The sequence below is a fragment of the Protopterus annectens genome, chromosome 12.part0 (genome assembly GCF_019279795.1).
Source record: "Protopterus annectens isolate FY-2018-M chromosome 12.part0, PAN1.0, whole genome shotgun sequence".
In the NCBI taxonomy this organism is placed as follows: Eukaryota; Metazoa; Chordata; order Ceratodontiformes; family Protopteridae; genus Protopterus; species Protopterus annectens.
Window position 1 is genome coordinate 1,153,027,104 of NC_056746.1, and position 21,342 is coordinate 1,153,048,445.

The 21,342-nt window shown below is 41.1% G+C and overlaps 1 protein-coding gene across 1 annotated transcript in view; it reads left to right on the forward strand.

Moving 5' to 3' along the window:
* Positions 1 to 21,342, forward strand: part of SAMHD1 (SAM and HD domain containing deoxynucleoside triphosphate triphosphohydrolase 1) — a gene marked incomplete in the record, with an annotated part of 1,343,678 nt that overhangs the window by 722,639 nt on the left and 599,697 nt on the right. The window contains 1 exon segment of the mRNA XM_044090179.1: positions 10,197 to 10,305. Coding sequence (XP_043946114.1) covers positions 10,197 to 10,305 — 109 coding nt within the window.

Here is a 21,342-nt window from a genome sequence, read left to right on the forward strand (position 1 = left end):
GCCTCCTTTTGAGCCAGCTGCTTCATCAGATTTGCAATATTTGTCCTGGAAAACAGCTTTCCTTCTGGCTATCACTTCAGCTCGTAGAGTTTCAGAACTTCAGGCCCTCATGGCTGTCCAGCTTTTTATCATCTTCCCTCAGGACAGAGTTTCATTACGAACCAACCCTTCCTTTATGCCTAAAGTGGTATCCAGGGTAGCTTTAAATCAGGCCATACATTTACCTACTTTTTATCCCAATCCTCAAAACAAAGGGGAGAGATTACTACATTCCTTGGACATCCACAGGCAACTGCGTTATTATTTGAACATAACAAAACCTTTCAGAAAATCAGAACAGTTCTTTGTGGCCTATGCAGTAGGAGCTCCAGGAAAGCCAATTTCCAAGCAGACAATCTCAAAATGGATAGCCCACTGCATACACTTTTGCTATTCCTTTCATGGCAAAACTGTTCCTACAGGTATTAGAACTCATTCCACCAGGGCCACAGCCACCTCTGCAGCCTTCCTCAGAGGAGTTCCTACCAAGGATATCTTGGAAACAGCCACTTGGAGTTCTGTGCATACCTTCTCCAAACACTACAACCTACCATTATACTCAAAATCTAGAGCAGGCTTTGCCACTGCAGTCTTGCAGGGCATTTTGGCTCTTCCTAGTTCCACCTAGTGCCTACCACCCCTTTCTTAGCTTTGGGATTCTACCCATCTGTTATGACTGCAGCTGTATGCACGATGAACATAGTACAGTTTTGTACCTACCATAAATGTAGATGTTTGAGTGCAAATACAGCTGCAGTCCAGGTTTCCCTCCCTCCTTCCCCTCTAGGGGTATTCTTTTATGGTGTATTTGCTTGCAACTACTGTTTTTTTTTTTTTATTATATTGCATTGCATTACTTCATAATTTTATGTATTGCCTTCCTTCTGGGGGCACCTGACATCTGGGGCAAGAAAAACTGAAGAACATGGCGTCGGCTGGTTCTTTTATACCCCTGTCGCATTGACGTCAGGGAAGAAGCGACGACAACCGACGCCGGACCTAGACTTTGGAATTCGGCCGACCGAGGACCCGCCTGACGGCAGGAGAACCCATCTGTTATGACTGCAGCTGTATTAGCACTCGAACATCTACATTTATGGTAGGTACAAAACTGTACTTTTTGCAGTGTGGTATCACTGCTACAGCTGCTGGTAGTCTTTCAATACAAGTATCTGCTTTGGAAGTTTTATCCAGGAGTCTGTTGCGGAGATGATGAGAAACACGCTACAAGTATACAACTAAGACAAACTACATAAAGCAATAGTAAGAAAAAGTACTAGGTCACATCAGAGGCTTGGGAGGTCATTGTTAAGAAAGTGAGAACTGTTGTAAAATTTAACATTAAATACCATAAGTTCAGGTTATACTATAAGAGAATTGATATGTAAAGATAACCATGTTAGCAACCAAAATGCATTACAAGCTGAATATTTTACTGTGCACATTTTAAAAAAATGGATAGACTGGCCTAAACTCTGGACTGATGCGTTTGTTTTTTTGTTTTTGTTTTTTTAATTCCTGGGAAATGCTATTTAGAAGTGAAGAGACATACAAGGGAACAGATTCAGTGGCACACCAGGCTATTTTATGATGTCTATTGTCATGCAAAGCTGACTAAATAGTTGAATCTAGCAAAGCTGGAAATGTGAGACTGTAGCCCACTGAAGGATGAGAGGAGTAACCTGGTCAGGAACTGAAACTTGCAAAATTGCTCCTTGTGAAACGTCTTGTTTATCTCAGTAATTTGTTGACACTTTTGCAAGTTTCTTTCAGAGAATGTGTAGTACATCAGTAGGAACATTTGTAAAACTCAGCGCATACCAGTCAATGACACATGAGCTGCAGACTCTCAGACTTGACAGTTTTTTTCTGGTGTTCCATTCTAAGTGAATGAAAGTCTAGTTTGACAACAAATGGTAGGGCTATTTGTGCTCACAGTCTGTGCATTATGGGACAGATTTAGCTTTCCAAAGGAATCACGATTTCTGCCTCCATGAGGGCAGACAAGAGTAAAAACAAAATAAAATTAGAAATGAGTACTTATTTTGCTGCAGGCAGCTTTGGGAGGTGTAGCAAATCATGGCAAGATAAAAATATATGTTTTCTTCATTTGCCCGTAGTGGTCCTTTAAAATGCACAAGAGAAAAGGCAGACAACAGCAAATGTATGTAAATATAAACACGTGCTAGTTAAGTTAATATCTATTTTGTTTTTTACAATTTTTTTTATAATTGTATAGTAACACCACACCAAGCAGTTAAAGTTCTGAATTTTAAAAAGAAATAAAATCACAGATGGTGTTAGTCAAGCAGTCTTTGTAAATTGAATGGCAGGGCAGTTAAATAAAAAAAAATATTGAAATCCAAGTTAACAAAATACGTAAGCTAATTGTAAAATGTTTATTTATGTAGTATAAATGCATAGTTATGCAAATCACAAATACTTATTATAATTCTAAGTGTTTTATAACTGCATTTTACTATCAAATTGCAAATGTATTAACGGATGATTAAAGGAAAGATGCTAAAAGGCTTAACTATAGTCTGCAGAGTCTAAAATGTGAGCTTAGACCTTCCCAGACTGGATAAGAGTTACAGGAAATATTGAGCAGATAAGGTAAAAAAACAAGACTGATTTCCAGACAAGTGGCTTGAGTTTTTCTAAAACATTATTGTTATTTAAACATAATTGTTAAATGTTCACATGCAACACTATTTGGTAATTGTAATAAAACATCACAATTGTCACTGATCTGTTTGCAGGTGAAGGTTAAAAGTAAAAAACCTTAATTACATCAAGTATAGCCAGCAAATGGGCCATAATATACATACAGTTCAAATCAATTATGCAGGGGGGTAAACAGCAAAAGCTTTATAAAAAAAATTATCAAATCAGACAAAGGTCCATAATTTGTTAGTAACATAATAAAGCAAATGTATAACCAAAGTGATGGGCTGATACATACATTATAATGCAATTAAACAATACTGCAGTGCTATAAGGGAGGGATTCTTTTTCAGTTTTACACTGACTGTGTGAGCAGTATTGCAAAAGGGTCTATAATAAAGCTACAGGAAGAAATAATATCTTATTCCTTCTTAACAGTACTCTTTTAGGGGGAGGGAAAAACAGATTATACCTGACAGGCCAAGATATTTTATTCTTTAGTATTAAATTATATTTATAACCTGTTAAACTATAAAGCTGTACAAGAGATGGTTTAACATTGCTTTATTAAAGCTATACAAGAGAGAGTAAAGATATGTAAAAATTGAGCAAGAATGATCACTATTTTTTTGTATATGTTTTTGGCAAGACAGTGTTGGTATGCAAAAAGCATGAATGTTTCTAATTGCTGGGTATGTAGTTGCCTCTGGTGGCAATTCCACTAGATACTTCTAAAGAGACATAAGAATTTCCCAAAATTTTGCTTGATGTTAATGTTCCTAAATTCGTAGATTAGACTAAATGTACTTTACGGTCTTTGTATGTACAAAAAGAAAAGGATTCAGTACAAATGAGATTTAAAAAAATGTTTCCAGGGTACTTACTAGATTGAAATGCATGAGTAGCATACAGTCTGTGTAGATATATACTGTATATAGGGCACATTGTAAAGTAACAAGTTCAAAAGTAATTTGTCAAGTTGTAATTTTGTCACTGTTTTTTGGATCATCATTTTATCTGTACTAGTATTGGTTACCCCAGTTAGAGGAAAATTATATTAACATATTGTACTCGTACAGCTAATGGACTAATATGTACGTAGCATTCTTTAGTGTATAAATCATGTTTTTTTTTTAATTCTCAAGTATTAAATATACTGAAATAATTACATTCAAATATTTATTATCTAAGCCCAGTTCAGTACTTTACCAAGGTGTTTAATATGTTCACTTCACTGTCAACCAAGGTGTTAATGGGCAGTTCAGAAATATGACCACAATGTTATGGTTAAATGACATTGAAACTGTATATTTTCACCAGTGTATAAATGCTTGCAGTAGCACATAGTTTTTGTCTCTTACAGATATTGGTCTATTTTTAATCTTTTGGTATAAAATGATTAATAAAAGTAAATAGTTAATTCAGCAGTTGCAAAGAGTTAATAAAAAGTTCTAAGTTGTTGTGTCTTTCGGCTTTTCCTGGTTAGGGGTCGCCACAGCGGAACTCCGGTTCGCTAATGATCGGCAGTAGATTTTTACGTGCCGAGTTGCCGGCCCTGACACACAACCTTCAACGAAGGTACGCCCATTCATGCATGTCTCCACACAGAAGACGCTCTAGCTGAGAATCGAACAGGGCAACGTCTTAATGTGAGGCAACAACGCTATCGCAGCACCACCACCGCAGTTCTTAAAACAGTTCTAAGTCATACATGAAATTCGGTACTTTTCCATTATCAGGGCAACACTGTTAATGAGCGGTTTTACGGTTTCTGTAATCAGCCCAACATTGGAAAATAGCAATTTTTTTTGACAATAAGAATTATAGACTTATTTTACTTCAGCAAATGTTTATCAGTTCACATTCGCTTATTCAGCCCAACATCGGAAAACAACATTTTGTTTTGTTTTTGACAATAAGAATTATAGACTTAGTTTCTTCAGCAAATGTATATCACTTCACAATTGCTTATTCTACCATTGTCTTGTCTTAGTAGTATTAATATTTTAAGTGTCCATGATTTTCTTTGGATTTGTATGATTCTGGTGAAATATGTGTCCCTGATTGATTGAGAAAGATGCCCTGGGCTAACAGTGTTTTTCAACGTTATGACAGCATGCATACGTATGACTACGCTTCTGCATTAACACTTTATGCTAAGTGAGAAATAACTTGCGTACAGTAAGTATACTATAACTGCAGAGATTAATACACATATGACATGGTTAAATGTTGCTCCTATACACTTATGAAGTTGCCAGAATGACAGAGTTTGCATTAGCATGCATTTGCTGAAGGATATGACGTCTACAAACAAACTATCATTGTTTCATAACTGTAGTATTCAGTTAAGTGCCACAAATGTTATTAGGAGCAGACTGATATATAAGGCCAAAAGTGGACATTCTGTATTTCTAGGCAGTTGGGACGTATGCGTAAAACAAACAAACCAAAAAAATACCTAACTAAAAACCATCAGAATGTACACTGCTCGGTGAAATCCTACTGCTAATATGTTGATTTCTTTATAACGTTTGAAAAAATGTCTGGCTAAAAAAGGGGTAGATAACTATTTGACGGAAAAGCTAAGCAGACTATGATTAATAAGTAAATATAGTTTGTTTCCATTACTAGTCTATCATTTTCCAGGAAAGCTTATGTCTTTGGGAAGTTTGTTCTTTAACAGTAAGAAACAACGGAGTATGTGTTTCTGAATAGAAACGCAGTTCAGCTTTTTCCCACCTTTAGTAACAGCATTATCTGTTTGTTAGAGTTAACAGTGTTGCCCTGGTAACAGAAAAGTACCTGAAGTTCTGTGATTGCAAAAGAATAAATTAATCAATTTAAAAAATAAAACTAGAGCAGACACAGCACATAACTGATTAAATATTTTCACAGAATGCTGTGCAAAAGAAAAAGTTGTTAAATACATTCAGTTTTGGTAGTAATACTTGATATCATTGTAGAGTAATTATGTAAAATTTTATTTTGACTTGTATCAGAAGACTAAAGATTTTGTTTCTTAATGTGTTTTCTGTAAAAAATAAAAAGGGGGATTTGTTAGAGTGTATTTAACAGTGAATAAAAGGTTGAAAGTAATTATGTTACAAATAGGAATAAAATAAAGCTTGCTTAAATGTAGAAGTAGAGTTTAGCAATATGTGATTAGCATCCATATTAAATGGCTGCGGCTTGGAAAATAAGGAATTTGCTTAATGAACATGTTTTCTTACAGAGTCTGTATGCATTTAACACTATCAGAAAGAAAGCTGACCTCTTAAAAAAAAACATGATTATGCATTTCACATTGTCTGTAAGAAAGCTAACCTGTTTCCTTAAAGAATGGACAACAGGAAGACAGTCTATACGTGTTTCAATCATATGACACTGTTAAGCAAGGAAAGTTTGAATGGATATGCTTTCATCAAGTCACCATTTGCACAAAATCAGCATTGTTTCTCTACAGGATGAAAACATATTTTTCTGCAAACACCAGCAAACAGAGGTTTTCATACAAAGACCAAAATAGAATACTAAGGAGAAAACAGGATATAAAACCACTATAAAGAGACTATAGCAAATTAAATTGTTGGGAAAGGTATTTTGTACAGGAAAGTTATTTATGCTGAACGAGAAGTAAAAAGTGGTACAATGTAACTAAAGCTGCAACAGTAGTACGTGTAGTTTGTTCTAAAAAGTTATTTATTAATTACTGCATCAGTGTATACGTGACAGTTTGGTGCTGCATCAGTGTATATTCTGCAAGTTTCTGTGGGCAACAGACTGTGATAACTAGACTTTGATTTCAGCAGAATCCAGCCAGCAAGACCTTAGTGTCTTAAGAAGACTTCGGATCCATCACAGTAAGCAGCACCTTGATAATTAATTTTTCACATCCCTTACCTATGCCCACCTGCTTGTGCCCTTAGGAGGAAAACTCTCCTTCCACGCAAGCAACTGGCCCACTATTACCAACGACTGATGGGTCCTCAACACAGTGTCCCAGGGATACAAATTTTATTTCCACACTCCCCCAACCTTTCCCAGATCTTCCTCCAAACCAGTGGGCAGAGGCCAAAAAGCAAGTCCTTTCCCTGCTCTTCATGAGGGCAATACAGCATGTTCCTGCAGAACAGATAGGCCAAGGTTTCTAATCCAGACTCTTCCTGATACCAAGAAAATAGGGCACATGGCACCCCATCCACGATACATCCATTCTAAACACCTTTCTGGTGATACCAAAATTCAAAATGCTCACCCTCCAGCAGCTTCTACAATGCTTTCCAAGGATGCCTGGTTAGCCACCCTAGACCTAAAAGAGGCCTACCTACACATACAGGGAATTAAATACTGTGGGAAGAAATAGCCAGGCAATTATGGCTAGGTTTGTATAGGCCCTAGGGCTGATAGCCTAGTACTAACCTATGAGGAAACTACAATGGTACCTAAAAAGCCTTTGGTGTCAACACTCAAGACCTGGAAATTCTCATACCAGTGATACCTTGTCTAAGGAAAGATTTTCTTTGGTGGGCAGCAGCTTGCAACCAGAACAAGGGACTTTCCTTCTGACAACCTCACGCCACCCAGACCTTCACCACAAATGCAACAGACTATGCTTGGGGTGCACACCTGGACAGCAGGTGCATTCAGGGCCATTGGAGCCCAAATCAAATACATCTGCACATTAACCAAAAAGAGATGTTAGCTGTTTAGCATGCCCTGACAGCCTTCAGACCCCTTCTCTCCCCGGGGCCTCTACTGATCAAAACAGACAGTGATGTTGTATATTAACAAACAGGGAGAGACTCACTCTTATCCTCTCTGTAGGCTCGCCATGACCCTTTGGCACATGGCCTCAGCCATGCAGTGACACCTGCTAGCACAATTCCTGCCAGGCTCTCTAAACTCTCTGGCAGACAGCTTAAGCAGAAACCTGCTAGACCCACACGAGTGGCAGCTGGATTACAGAACCTTCTCCCTTTTAACCCAGAAATGGGGCACCCCGAAGGTGGACCTCTTTGCCTTCCACTGCAATCATCAGATCAGAAAACTCTGCACCAGGGAACCTCACAGCAAGGCCTGGAAAGTGGATGCTTTATCCTTTCAGTGGGTAAACCTCTTGGTCTATGCATTTCCCCCTCTACCACTCATATCTAGGGTACTGCTCAAAATAAGGGAGGAAAAACCAAGGACAATCCTGATTGCCCCAGACTGACCATGCCAGCACTTGTACCCACTGCTGTGCAGCCTGTCACCCCTGCCACCATGGCACCTACCTCAGATCCCAGCACTCCTGACCCAGGGGAATGGAGAATTCATGCATCCCCAATTGCAGACCCTCAACCTGGCAGTCTGGCTTATTCCCTGACCACCCCTCCAGCTGCCAGCCTAAGTAAACAAGTCCTAGATGGTTATACATGAGGCCAGACACCCCAGCACTAGGAAATCCTATGCTGACAAGTGGAAAAGGTTTTGCACCTGGATCTAGGCTAAGGGAGCTGGAACGGCACAACCCTCCCTACCTCTCATCCTGGATTACCTGGCAGACTTACGACACAGGGGTCTGTCCTTCCCTTCTCCCTTCTGTTATAAAATTCATGCCGCTACCATCTCTGCTCATTACAGCACAGAGCCTCGTCTCTTCTCACACCCTGTCATCAAACAGTTCCTAAGAGGAGCTAACAACTTAAGTGCACCCAGAAGAGCTCCTACCCCAGCTTTGGACCTTAACTTTGTGTTGGAAAAGCTCCCCCTACCTCCCTTTGAACCTGCAGCTTCAGCAGAGTTAAAATTTCTCTCTTGGAAAACAGTCTTGCTTCTGGTCATCACTTCAGCTAGAAGAGTATCAGAGCTGCAATCACTCATGGCTGTAGATCCCTTCATCATTTTCTGTGCTGACATGGTCTCACTCAGGACTAACCCATCTGTCATACTAAAGTGGTGTCCATTGTGGCTCTCAACCAGTACATACATTTGCCCACCTTTTTCCCTAACCCACAAAACAAGGGGAGAGGATTCTGCACTCTCTAGACGTACACAGACAGCTCAGATTCTAACTGGAGAGGACTAAATCTTTCAGAAAAACTGATCATTTGCTAGTCAGCTTCACAGGAGGAGTACAGGGCAAGGCCATATCCTTACAGTCTCCAAATGGGTAGCACACTGCATCCATTTGGGCTACAGACAGCACTGGAAACCTCCCCCAAAGGGGATCAGGACACATTCCACCAGAGCAACCGCCACCTCTGCAGCCTTTCTCAGAGGGGTCCCCACCAGGGACATCCTGGAGGCTGCAACATGGACATCTGTTCATACCTTCACGAAGCATTACCACCTGCCTATGTTCTCCAGATCCAGGGCAGGCTTTCCCACTGCAGTCTTGCAGGGCATCCTAGCCAGTCCACAGTCTTCCTTGGTTATTTTTTCTTTTCTTTTTTTTTCTGTCTACTCTTGTTAAGGGCAGCAAACATGATCTGAGGAGGTAGAGCTAAGGGCAGGGGATTATGGGTAAGGGAGGAGCTAGACCCTGCAAGCTAAAGTCTGTTGAAGGTGGCCGAGTCGGATCTGAGGATCAGATCTGTAACTAGTCAGTGAAGCAGAATGAGAGAAGGACAACACAGATACTGAGTTATGGTAAGTACACAAGTAATAATTTACACTACTAGTGAGTAATTTGAGGTTGGACACCCTCACTCTTGGGGTTTCTCTTAGGATTCTGATAACCCTGGCACCATTGACTGTGAGGCAGTAAGATGGAGTCACCATGTCTTCACTAGTGGCCATTGGAGGCCTCTGTGATCCTGACCTCCGTGGTGTTCCCTGACTCATCAGAGGGATACTCTTGTATGTCATTTGATATGTTAATGTATGAGTTGGGTTTGGTGGGTCACCAAAATCAGAAGGATTTTTTTTTGTTTAACTTTTTTGAAGATTGTTGTCGTTCTATGCAAAGGTAGCACATAGAAACCAGTGTTGGTACCTGGCTACTCTGTCACGGTGTAATAGTCAAAAGCTGTGAATGTTAGCATTGAAAACATTACTTCCATAATTGAATTGACAGTTTTGAATAACTTCTGTGGGCAAGGATCACCATGCAAATACTTTTAAGCTGGACATTTGTCAAGAACATTTTGTTAACTTTGCCCTTTCTGGTATTGGCTGGCAGAGGTTTCCTCACAGTATTCTGGGGTTTTCAAGGTTACCCATGAAGTAATGAATGCAAAGATAACAGAGCAGAATATATAATATGCAGCTGTTTTTATAGTTTAACAGTTAGCTCTCTTGTGCCTGGAAAGTGATCGATAAGTTTTGCCATACAATTTAGCATTGTGCTTGTTTTGTGGTGTGTTTCTGGTAAGGTTTAACATAGAGCAGTCGACAGTTGCTAACCCAGCTGCAGTAGAATAATCAAAAGTATTTAATATTCTGATTTCAGGAGTTTGAATTGTTCAGCGCTTGTGTGGGTTTCATGTTTTTTCCATTTGTTACAGGGACTGTCATCACTTAGGAATCAAAAATAATTTTGATCATCAACGCTTTCTCAAGTTTGCTCGTGTTTGCACTGTTGGCAACAAGAAGCATATTTGCACTAGAGATAAGGTAAGATATAGATTGCGGAAAATATTTTTGGAGATGTGATAGTATAAGTACACAGCAGTCAGAAGATGCGTCTAGTAAATACGTGATTGCTAGATAATTCTCTGTCTTCATATTTAATTGATTTGGGGACATTATAGTGTCTCCTGTTCTCCATTTAAACTAAATTGGTGAACTGTAAATGAGTTGCATAAGGGGACCAGATTGGCTGCTGCATTATGTATGCAGCAAGAGTTATCTTTGATGTCCTTCATGGATGCATCTGCAGTCATAACAACTGGGTTGTCCTGTCGTCAGGCAGCCCTACAGTCGGCCGGATTCCAAAGTCCGAGTCCGGCTTCGGCTGATGTCGCACTTCACCCGACGTCATCTCTGTTGGACTTCGGGTATAAAGGCATCAGCCGACGCCATTTTCTTCAGTCTTTCTTGCCGCGTGGCGCCCGAAGCAGAAGCTGTTCGCAAGTGCCGGTCGGTCGGATCCAGAGATTACTTCTACCGAATACTACTTCGAAGACTTCTAAAGCTAAGTACCCCGTTGGGGACTCTTTCTTGCCTCAGCCGATGTCAGAAAAAGTTAATAATTGTTTAACCTGTGGGAAACAAATACCTCATAAAGATTTCCACTCTTACTGCCTGCCTTGTTTAGGCCCAGCCCACGACGTAGCAGCCTGTTCGTCCTGTGCTTCTTGCAACCGACGCACGCATAGGCGTCGGTCGGAGTTTGCAGATCAGTTTTTCTGTTCTGATTTTGCGTACATTATGCCGACGGATCCTCCGACTCGCATTCTGCCAAAAACGCAAAGAAAAAGACCGACACTCCCGGTCCGCGGTTTCGCCGAAACCATGGTTAAGCAAATCGAGTGTCTCGGTTTCGACGAAACCGAGAAAACTGATCAAAATACAGCTGAATCTACCTCTACAACTGAGGTCCCTGCTAACACTCTTGAATCGGCCTCAGAAATTTTACCCACTACGGTGCTTACCACTGACTTATCAGACACCATTCCCTTGGATGTCTCTACCCCAGCACGTGGTGCTGCTAGGCCTCCAGCAGCCATGTCCATTAAGGCCTTCGCCAGGGCTAAAGCAGCCAAGACTACTAAAACAGTGCCTGTTAAACCCCCTCAACCAGGCCCTCTTCCAGTTCTCAAATGCTTACTTTGGCAGAAGATTTAATTTCATTAATTAGAGGATCTCAATCTCACCCAGACAGGGCCTCTCAGCCCCCAGAGAAGAGACCTAGGGCAGAGCCCCATGAGCCAGTGTCCTCTGATGATTCTGCTGATGAATCAGACATAACTGACCAGCCAGAGGCTCCTTTCTCCAATTTTGAAGATTCTGATGCTGAAGAATCCATTCCAGCTGCTTCCACACCAGAAGAATTCTCCTTTGGGAAAACCTTGCATGCCATGCGAGAACAGTTCCAATGGCAGCAACAGGATTTTTCAGACTCCAGGAAAAGACTTAGGACCCTTTTGCACCTTCCACAGCACAGGCCCTTAGCTATACCTCCTGTTCTCTCTGTGGTAGATGATGCTTTCAATGATGTCTGCTCCGCTCCAGATTCTTTACCCCAGCCCCTGCCAAACCAGACAGATTTTACAGGGTGCCAGATACTCATCACCACCTTTACAAGGCCCCTCTTGCAGACCCGAAACTATTTCCCAGGGTCCCAAGGCAGTAGCAGCGACCATAGCTAAAAACCCTGTTCCTTCTGAAAGGGAAGCAAGGTCATTAGACAGATGGGGTAAAAGGTTTACACTTCAGCCACTCTCTCAGCTAGAGCTTTAAACTGTCAGTTTCACATGATACAATACCAAGAGTTTATGCTTGATCAGTTAACTAAAAAGCTAACCACTGATGAATCTCTTGATAAGAAATATGTATTAGAAATGGTAAATAACATACAGCAAGTTAGTAACCACTCTTTAAAATGTGGCTATGATGCACTGGAGGCTTCATTTAGATCAGCCATGACTGGCACTGTAATTAGAAGGCATGCATGGCTAAAGGAGCAAGCTTTACCGGATCATGTTAAATCTAAATTGCTAGATGCTCCTATGGATAAAACAAGTTTGTTTGGTACACCTGCCCAGCAGGTTATGAAGAAAATGGAAGAAAAGGCAAAATCAGTCCAGACAGTTAAAGATTTCTTGCAGGTTCAACCCCCAAGGTTTAGCAGGAACTGGCCTGCCAAAAATTGGTCCTTTCCTGACTCCACAAGACCTCAAAGGGGCAGGAATAGACGTTCCAGAGGCAGAAACCAATCCAGAGGAGGTGCCTACAGAGGACGACAGTGGCAAGGTAACAACAGAGGCACAGACTCAACACCTGCCACTACATCAACACAGCCACAGTGACTTAATCCTAAACCCGCCTACCAGGGAACAAATAGCAGCTCCTCTAGGCGGAAAGCTAACCTTATTTTCAAAAAACTGGCACCACATAACAAAGGACAAGTGGATTTTACGAACCATAGATCAAGGTTACCACACTTTACCAGACAAAAGAGGAATGCCAAATCTACCTCCAAATCAAAAGACAGAGGCTCTACAACAGATAATGGAGTTAGCAAACATGAGAGCTGTGGAGAAAGTGCCAACAGCAGAGCAAGGAAAGGGGTTCTACTCCAGACTATTCCTAGTTCCAAGAAAGGAAAAAAGTTGGAGACCAATTCTAGACCTGTCCACCCTGAATACTTACATCATTGTCCCAAAATTCAAAATGCTGACCCTACAGCAACTTCTTCCCATGCTGGGCAAGGAGTGTTGGCTGGTAACTCTAGATCTCAAGGAGGCATACCTGCACGTCCCCATTCGACCAATCTGCAGAAGATACCTCAGATTTCTTGCAGGATCAGAGCACTATCAATTCTCAGCATTGCCCTTTGGCTTATCTACTGCCCAGAGTATTCACAAAATGCCTGGCATCAGTAATCGCCCATTGCAGACTACAGGGAATTCAAATTTATCCATACCTGGACGACTGCCTGATACAAGGAGACAACAAAAGCAAGCTGACAACAGATTTACAAAGGGTCATTTACTTGCTTCAAGCACTGGGATACACAGTCAATTTACAAAAGTCAAGACTGATACCATCCCAGACAAGGACTTTCCTGGGAGCGGAATTGGACACAGTAAGACAAATGGCATTCCTAACTACAGAAAAACAAAAGAACTCCCTCTTTACTTCTTGGCACTAACAAAACTGAACAAGTTAACAGCAAGAAAGGTACTGCAGGCCTTGGGTTTCATGGCATCATGCATAATCTTGGTTCCATTTTCCAGACTACATATGAGAAAACTACAGTGGTACCTAAAGAATTTATGGTCCCAACACAGACACAGCCTAGAAACGGAAATCCCACTAATACCATGCTTAAAACAGGAGTTCCTATGGTGGGCTCAGGCATGCCAGTCAAACCCAGGCCTGCCCTTTCGCAAGGGTCAAGCAAGCCAGACCATCACAACAGATGCTTCAGACCTAGGATGGGGGCGCATATGCTGGACAAATGCATACAAGGATTGTGGACACAGGACCAACTTCACCTGCACATCAACCTAAAAGAAATGCTGGCAGTAAAACTGGCAATCCAAAAGTTCAGACCATTTCTCAAGGAGGACCACTTGATGATAAGGACAGACAACACCACAGTCATGTGGTACATCAACAAACAGGGAGGCACTCATTCTTACCCCTATGCAGAATGACTTTGGAGCTGTGGACCCTGGCACTCAGCTACAACATCCAGTTACAGGCAATATTTGTGCCAGGAAAAGAAAACTCTCTAGCAGATATGTTAAGCAGGACCACATCGGATGCCCACGAATGGCAGCTGCACCGGATATCTTCAAGACCATCTCAAGAAATGGGGAATGCCTCAGATAGATCTATTCGCATCACCTTTCAATCACCAGCTCAAAAATTCTGCACAAGGACATTCCACCCACTAGCATGGAAAGTGGACTCGCTCTCCTTCAGCTGGAAAGGCCTAACAGCATATGCATTCCCACCTCTTCCCTTGATACACAAAGTACTACTAAAAATCAAGGAGGAACGCCCAAGGATAATCCTGATAGCGCCAAACTGGCCAAGACAGCATTGGTACCCACTGCTGAGGAGCATGTCTCGAACAATATGTGGCCAATACCCTGATGCCTTTGATGCTAACTCAGAACAACTTCAGCACCATGCATCCAAACCTAAAAACGCTGCAACTGACTGCATGGAACATCACATAGCAGCTGCTAATACAGAACTTTCACAAAGAGTTAAAGACATTATTCTTGAAGCACGCAGGCCTTCAACTAGAAGGAATTATGCTGGGAAATGGAAAAGGTTTGTCATTTGGAGTTCTGAAAGAGGAAAAGATGTATCAAACATAGATATGCCTAACATTCTGGAGTATCTGGCGAACTACTACATTCAGGCCTGTCCTATTCCTCCATCAAGATTCATGCATCAGCTATTTCAGCAGAATACAGCTTTGATCCACCTGTTTTTCACACCCTTTGCTCAGGCAGTTCCTCAGAGGAATCAAGAATGTAAAACCTCCAAGGAAACCACCATTGCCAGCTTGGGACTTGAACTTTGTGCTAGAAAAATTGACACTATCACCTTTTGAACCAGCAGCAACAGCAGACCTACAACACCTGTCATGGAAAACTGCTTTCCTACTGGCAATTACTTCAGCAAGGAGGGTTTCAGAACTACAGGCCTTAATGGCAGTGCAACCCTTTCTAATCTTCCACCAAGATAGAGTGTCCATGAGGACTAATCCTACATTTATGCCTAAGGTGGTATCCAGAGTGTCTTTAAACCAAGCAATCCACCCACCTACCTTCTTTCCCAACCCACAAAACAGAGGGGAAAGAATACTGCATACCTTGGATGTACATAGACAGCTACGCTACTACTTGGACAGAACAAAAAATAGCAGAAAGACTGACCAACTTTTCGTAGCCTATGCAACAGGAAGGGAATCAAAAGCTATTTCCAAGCAGACAATCTCCAAATGGATAGGAAATTGCATATGATTCTGTTACTCCTTCCATGGAAAACCAATTCCACAGAACATAAGACCTCATTCTACAAGGGCAACAGCCACTACCACAGCCTTCTTACGAGGAGTGGCTACCAAAGACATTATTGAGGCGGCTACTTGGACCTCCGTGCATACATTTGCCAAGCATTATAATTTACCTCTATATTCCAGATCCCGAGCAGGGTTTGCCACTGCTGTTCTGCAAGGGATCCTAAACACACCATAATCTACTTTTATCCTCCTCCCCTAGTTGGCTATGGTATTCTACCCAGTTGTTATGACTGCAGATGCATCCATGAAGGACATAGTACAGTTTTGTACCTACCATAAATGTAGATGTCCGAATTGGATAGCATCTGCAGTCAGGATTACCCTCCCTCCTTCCCCTCTGTGGTACTCCTAGGGTGTTTACCCTTCTAATAGCTAGCTAGTGGGGGGATTGCTTTCATGGTGTATTTGTTTGTATTTATGTACATACATGCTTATTTTTGTGTTTACCTCTATCTTTTGGAAACATTGGCATCTATCCAAAATTTTTAGCCTTCTATAGGGCTTCTGGCATCTGGGGCAAGAAACACTGAAGAAAATGGCGTCGGCTGATGCCTTTATACCCGAAGTCCAACAGAGATGACGTCGGGTGAAGTGCGACATCAGCCGAAGCCAGACCCGGACTTTGGAATCCGGCCGACTGTAGGGCTGCCTGACGACAGGACAACCCAGTTGTTATGACTGCAGATGCTATCCAATTCGGACATCTACATTTATGGTAGGTACAAAACTGTACTTTCTCCGGCTTTACATTGCAATAAAATGTTGCCTGTTTTTTAAGAGTTTCCAAAATCAAAGTTATGTCCTGAGTGAGAGATGACCACTGAACTTCCTAATGAATTTCATTTCGCAAAAAGTTCGATGCATCTCATTTCCTGAGATAATCTCTTAGAAATCCCATATTCAGTATTCATACGAACCATGTTTTGAATGTTTACTGAACTTTGAAGCATTACAATATGTAAACAGCTGTGTAAGCATCATGTAAGTCCAAAGCTGTAATAGTCAGCTTTTTCAATCTTTGCTTCCTAACTTTAAAATAAAAGTCTATCATCTTAATACTTCCAATTTATTTTGTGCTTTTAATGAGTACAACCTTGTTTGTATCTGCTGTATATATTACCTTAGTGTGGCATACTCTTTCTGACTGTTGCATTAAAATCACACTTCTGTCCCTGAATTATCTTTATCCTATCCACTAAAACATATATTCCTATATTAGCTTTGTAATGTATCAGGAGTATTACCCTTGGTGCACATTAAGTGGGTTTGTCTCACCAGTCTGTAGCAGTCAAATTATGCCACACCTTCACTAGTCTTTGTAAACATATACATGGCGGTATTATTCTGTACACTCAGTTATATAATATTGTACTCTCAGTTTATTCATATTGTGATACTAAAATACAGCGGGTGCTCATGTCCAATATCTTTTAAGCCCTTTTATAGTGATGTAAGCAGACTTTCTTGATGTTTTGCCCTTAAGTAGTATAATGTTGCTTCTCTTCTTTGTATTACTCCTTCAGATGTAGTACAATTCCTCTTCCTGTTAAGCATGTTCCATTCATGATCCCTGTATTCAGTTAAAGTAACTCTTTTAGGAAATATTAAATACCACCCCAGCTCTGCCTGAAAACAGGCCACTAGCCTAGTGGGACATCTTTCAGTTTTACAGTGTATATTGCCTGTCAGTCTGTAATGCCATTGTTGTGATCAGTTTACCTATCAAAATTTCAACAGCCTGCCCAGGTAACTCATTTTTCTACCATTATATATTTAAAGTCACGTATATAACATTCATTAACTTCACATGTTATACAGTGACAAGGATACAGATTTATAAGAGAAAAGAATTGCAAAGATTTTTCTCTTTTATGCATTAGACGTGTATGGTTTCTTAATTATTCAGTTTAACATAACATATAGATTGTTCAAGTCCTGCCTTCTGTAAAACGTATCTCCTCCTTCTCCTGAACATTATTCTGCATGAATTGTTCCCACAGATTCTATTTTTGCACTTCCCTTTTCTAACGATCCCAGTTCTTTTTTCTTTCATCTACTCCTTTACATCATTGAGTAAGCCTGTTATGGGTGGTTTAGTTTTGATTTAAATTTTTTTAATAATTGCTTTTTGGAAGCCAACAGCATTAAGCGTAGTAGGCCTTTTCTGTGTCTAGGCAATTTTGTTTCTATGTCCAAGCTCAAAAGAATAATTTGCTTAGTTACAGGAATTTGCTTCCTCTACATTTCTGACAAAAGTATCCTACAGGGAATTTTCAAAGTCTACGAATTTGCTGCATTCCTAAAAACATGTTTTCAAGTACCTCTCTCATTCCCATCACATCTGCAATAGTTGCTGTACTTGTGGAAAAATTCTGTCTACTTAGGATATAAACATACCCGTGCAAACACTTCCATGTAAAAATCGTAAACCACCTAGCTTTTTGTTGTATGCTTGGGAGCCATACCATAGTTCCTTTGTATCTTGCATTTCCATTCTCATGTCTCATTCTTTTATAACCCTTGTGATTTGATTCTTATTGATCCTATTTCATCAGCCCGTCTGCTCCGACAGACCATTGTAAATCCTGTTTGGTACTGAGTCACTGTGCTGATCTTATCCAGTCATTTGCTACTGCTCTAGTGCAAACTCTACCCATGATCCCTTGTGAACCTCTCCTTCAGATCTCATTTGACATTGCAGCAAAATGATTGTCCATCACCACAGCTAAGTGCTCTGCTTAAAACTTTTCTTTTTGTAGGGTTTTTGGCTCCTCTTGCCTTCCTCAGTGGATTTATCTATTAGGGACTATATTGTCATTATAGTTTTCTCATTATATCATTCTTAGTTAATTTAGCTTCTCGGTATCAGCTGACTGCCTGGCTTATTTTCTTGGCATATAGGAGCTGTTGCTTAGTTCTCCCAAAAAAGGTGTTTTAGCTTTTCTATATAGTTAGCTAATTTTAATAGTTTCTTTATTTTGCTGGTCATTACTGCTATTGCAGTTATTTTTTGTTCTGTTATTGCAGTTGTTGACATTTGTGTCATAGATGTTTATAATGGATAAGAATTTTAAGAAGTGTACTAAATGGTACAAACTTTCCCCTCAAGATGCTTATAACCTTTGTATCTGTGTAAGTCCAAACCATCTAAATGTAAACTTCTCACTCTGTAAGGAGTTTTGACCCAGTTTCCTAGCAGATAGGGGCTCAAAACTCGTGATCAAGGCTTGTCTTCTTGCCAGTTGATTGAAGAGGCAAGGCAAGAAGAAAGATAAGAACAAGGGGAAGGACAGGGAGAGCAGGGAATGAAAGAATTGGGATCTGGCTTCTGCTTCTCCCAAGGCACCAAGAAGAGAGTCTTCTCCTTGATATCAAAGTCCATATTATCTCAGTTAGAAATTATAGTAATCCGAAACAAGTCCTCTGTAAAATCCAAAATTGATCTGAAAGAGAATTGTCCTGATTTTTTCACTTCTACCTCCTACATCCTGTTTGAAGTCCATCAAATCCTTCATAAATACATCAAAATCTGACTGGCAATATATGATGAGGGCTTTTCTTAAGACTGATGGAGTTGAGCGTCATCCTGTCTTCCTCTGTTCCAGGTGAATCTGGTTGACCTCTCAACCTGTATTAGCTCCTTCGTGGTGCCAGTTTCTGTCTTGTTTCTTTAGCATAATCAGCTATTCTGACTCCATTGCCAACAGTTGTGAAGCTGACCCACTGGACTCCATCCCCTTCAGTGTCAAGTGTGTTTCTGACTCAAAAGCTTGATGTCAAGTCCTTGACAATTCCAACATGTGTGGAACCATTTTTGGTGTCAAGATCCTCCGTGTTCACATCTATAATATCAAACTTCTTGTGGCCTTCTGGTTCCTCTGCACTGGGGCTTCAGTCTCCAGCATTGCCCACCTCTGTCTTGGCAGGGAAGGAGTCTATTCTAAGAAATAACCTTTGTTGCAGACAGATGTGGGTTCAGTATTCAAGACAATGAAAATGATTATCACCTCTTTACCTCCCAGGTGGGCAACAGGACTTCAGTCAGCACCATCTCTACGTTTAAGTGCCCCCTCTTCAGTGCATGATGTTCTTCATGTTTCACCGTTGCAGTCATTACATTTGGGTTATCTGCTTGCAGGTAGCCCTCAGTCGGCCTGATTAACAAAGTCTTGGGTCCTGCATCGGTTGTTGTCCCTTCTTCCATGACATCAGGTCATCAGGGGTATAAAACTTGCAGCCAACGCCATTGCACCAGTCTTTCTTGCTGTGTGGTGCCCGAAGCAGAAGCAGTTCGCAAGTGCTGGTCGGCCGACTCCTGAAATTTTCGTTTTCGAGTTTCAGAACTGACATCGTCAACTAAAGCTAAGTACCCCATTAGGGAAACTTTTTCCTGCTCCTTTCCGATGTCAGTAAAAGTTAATAATTGCATCATTTGTGGAAAGCAAATACCTCATAAAGATTTTCATTCATACTGTATTCCTTGCCTAGGCCCTGACCATGACATACCTTGCTGTCGGTTTAGTGCTTTATTTAATCAGTGCACTATCCGTCTTCGGTATATTTTCACCTCTAAGTATTTTGGTTCTTGGTTTAATTATCCAGAAATGTCGTCGGTTAGCTGTCTGACTACCGGGATTCTGAAAAAATGCAAAGATAAAGACAGAAACAGACTGCCAAGGTCCAAAACCTCCGCCGCCGCTTCTCCTAAGCCAGTCGCCAGTTCACCAGTACTCAGTGAGGTGCTTTTGCAGCCCCTGATACCCACTACTTCTGATTCGCCTCTACTGAGACCCATTCGGAGTCCGGTATGCCACGAGATGCTTCAACTATGGAACCTGCGGATGTCTCTACCTTGGATGGGTCTGGAGCCGCTGTGCAGGCAACGGCTTCTGAGGGTGTATTCAGGCCTATGGACTTGCATATTAAACCGACGCCTCCTTCTTTTTAGGCCTAAATCTCGAACCATTCCTAAAAAAATGACGCCCAGGCCACATGCTCAGACCTCTGTGCCTAAAAAACAAATGATAAGAATGGCTGATGATCTAATAACTCTAATCAGGGGTAGCCAACCCCCCCCCCTTTCTAAGAGGCCTAGGACTGAAGTGATTTATGAATCTTCTGACCAGGATTCTGTTTTTTCTGGTTCTTCTGATAATCTGGCTCTGCCCTTATCTACTTACGAGGATTCTGATGCAGAGGACTCCATTCCCTGTGCTTCCCCTCCAGAGGATTTTTCTTTTGGGGAAACCTTACATACTCTAAGGGAGCATTTCCACTGGGAAAGCCAGGATTTTTCTGATTCAAAAAAGAGGCTTAGGGATTTCTTAATCCTACCTCAGCATAGGCATTTAGCTATTCCTCCTGTACTAGACATTGTTGGTGATACTTTTTCGGAATCTAGTTTGGCCACTGATTCCTTGCCTCCTGCTCCCAGAAAACCGGGCAGATACTACAGTGTTCCTGAGTCACACAAGTTTCTTTTTAAAAATCTTATTGCGGATCCAGAGACTATTTCACAGGGACCCAAGGGCATTAAGGCTTTTACTGCTAAAATTCCTACTCTTCTGAGACTCCAGGGCGCTGGATAGATGGGGTTAGAAGGTTTACACTTCTGCAACCGTGGCCATTAGGGCTTTAAACTGCCAGTTTCATATGTTAAAGTATCAGCAACACGTTATTGAATTGCTTAAACAAAAAAATGATGTTGATTCCTGACTGTGTAGAAAATAAAGAATTACAGGATTTAATGAGTTCTGCTGAACAAGTTGGAAAAGATACTTTGCGATGTGGTTTTGATTCATTAGAGGCCTCTTGCAGGGCCACTGTTACTGGGTCTGTGCTCAGAAGGCATGCTTGGCTTAAGGAGCAATCTTTGTCTGATCATGTTAAAGCTATATTGTTAGATGCTCCCTTAAATCAAGACCGCCTGTTTGGTAACAAGG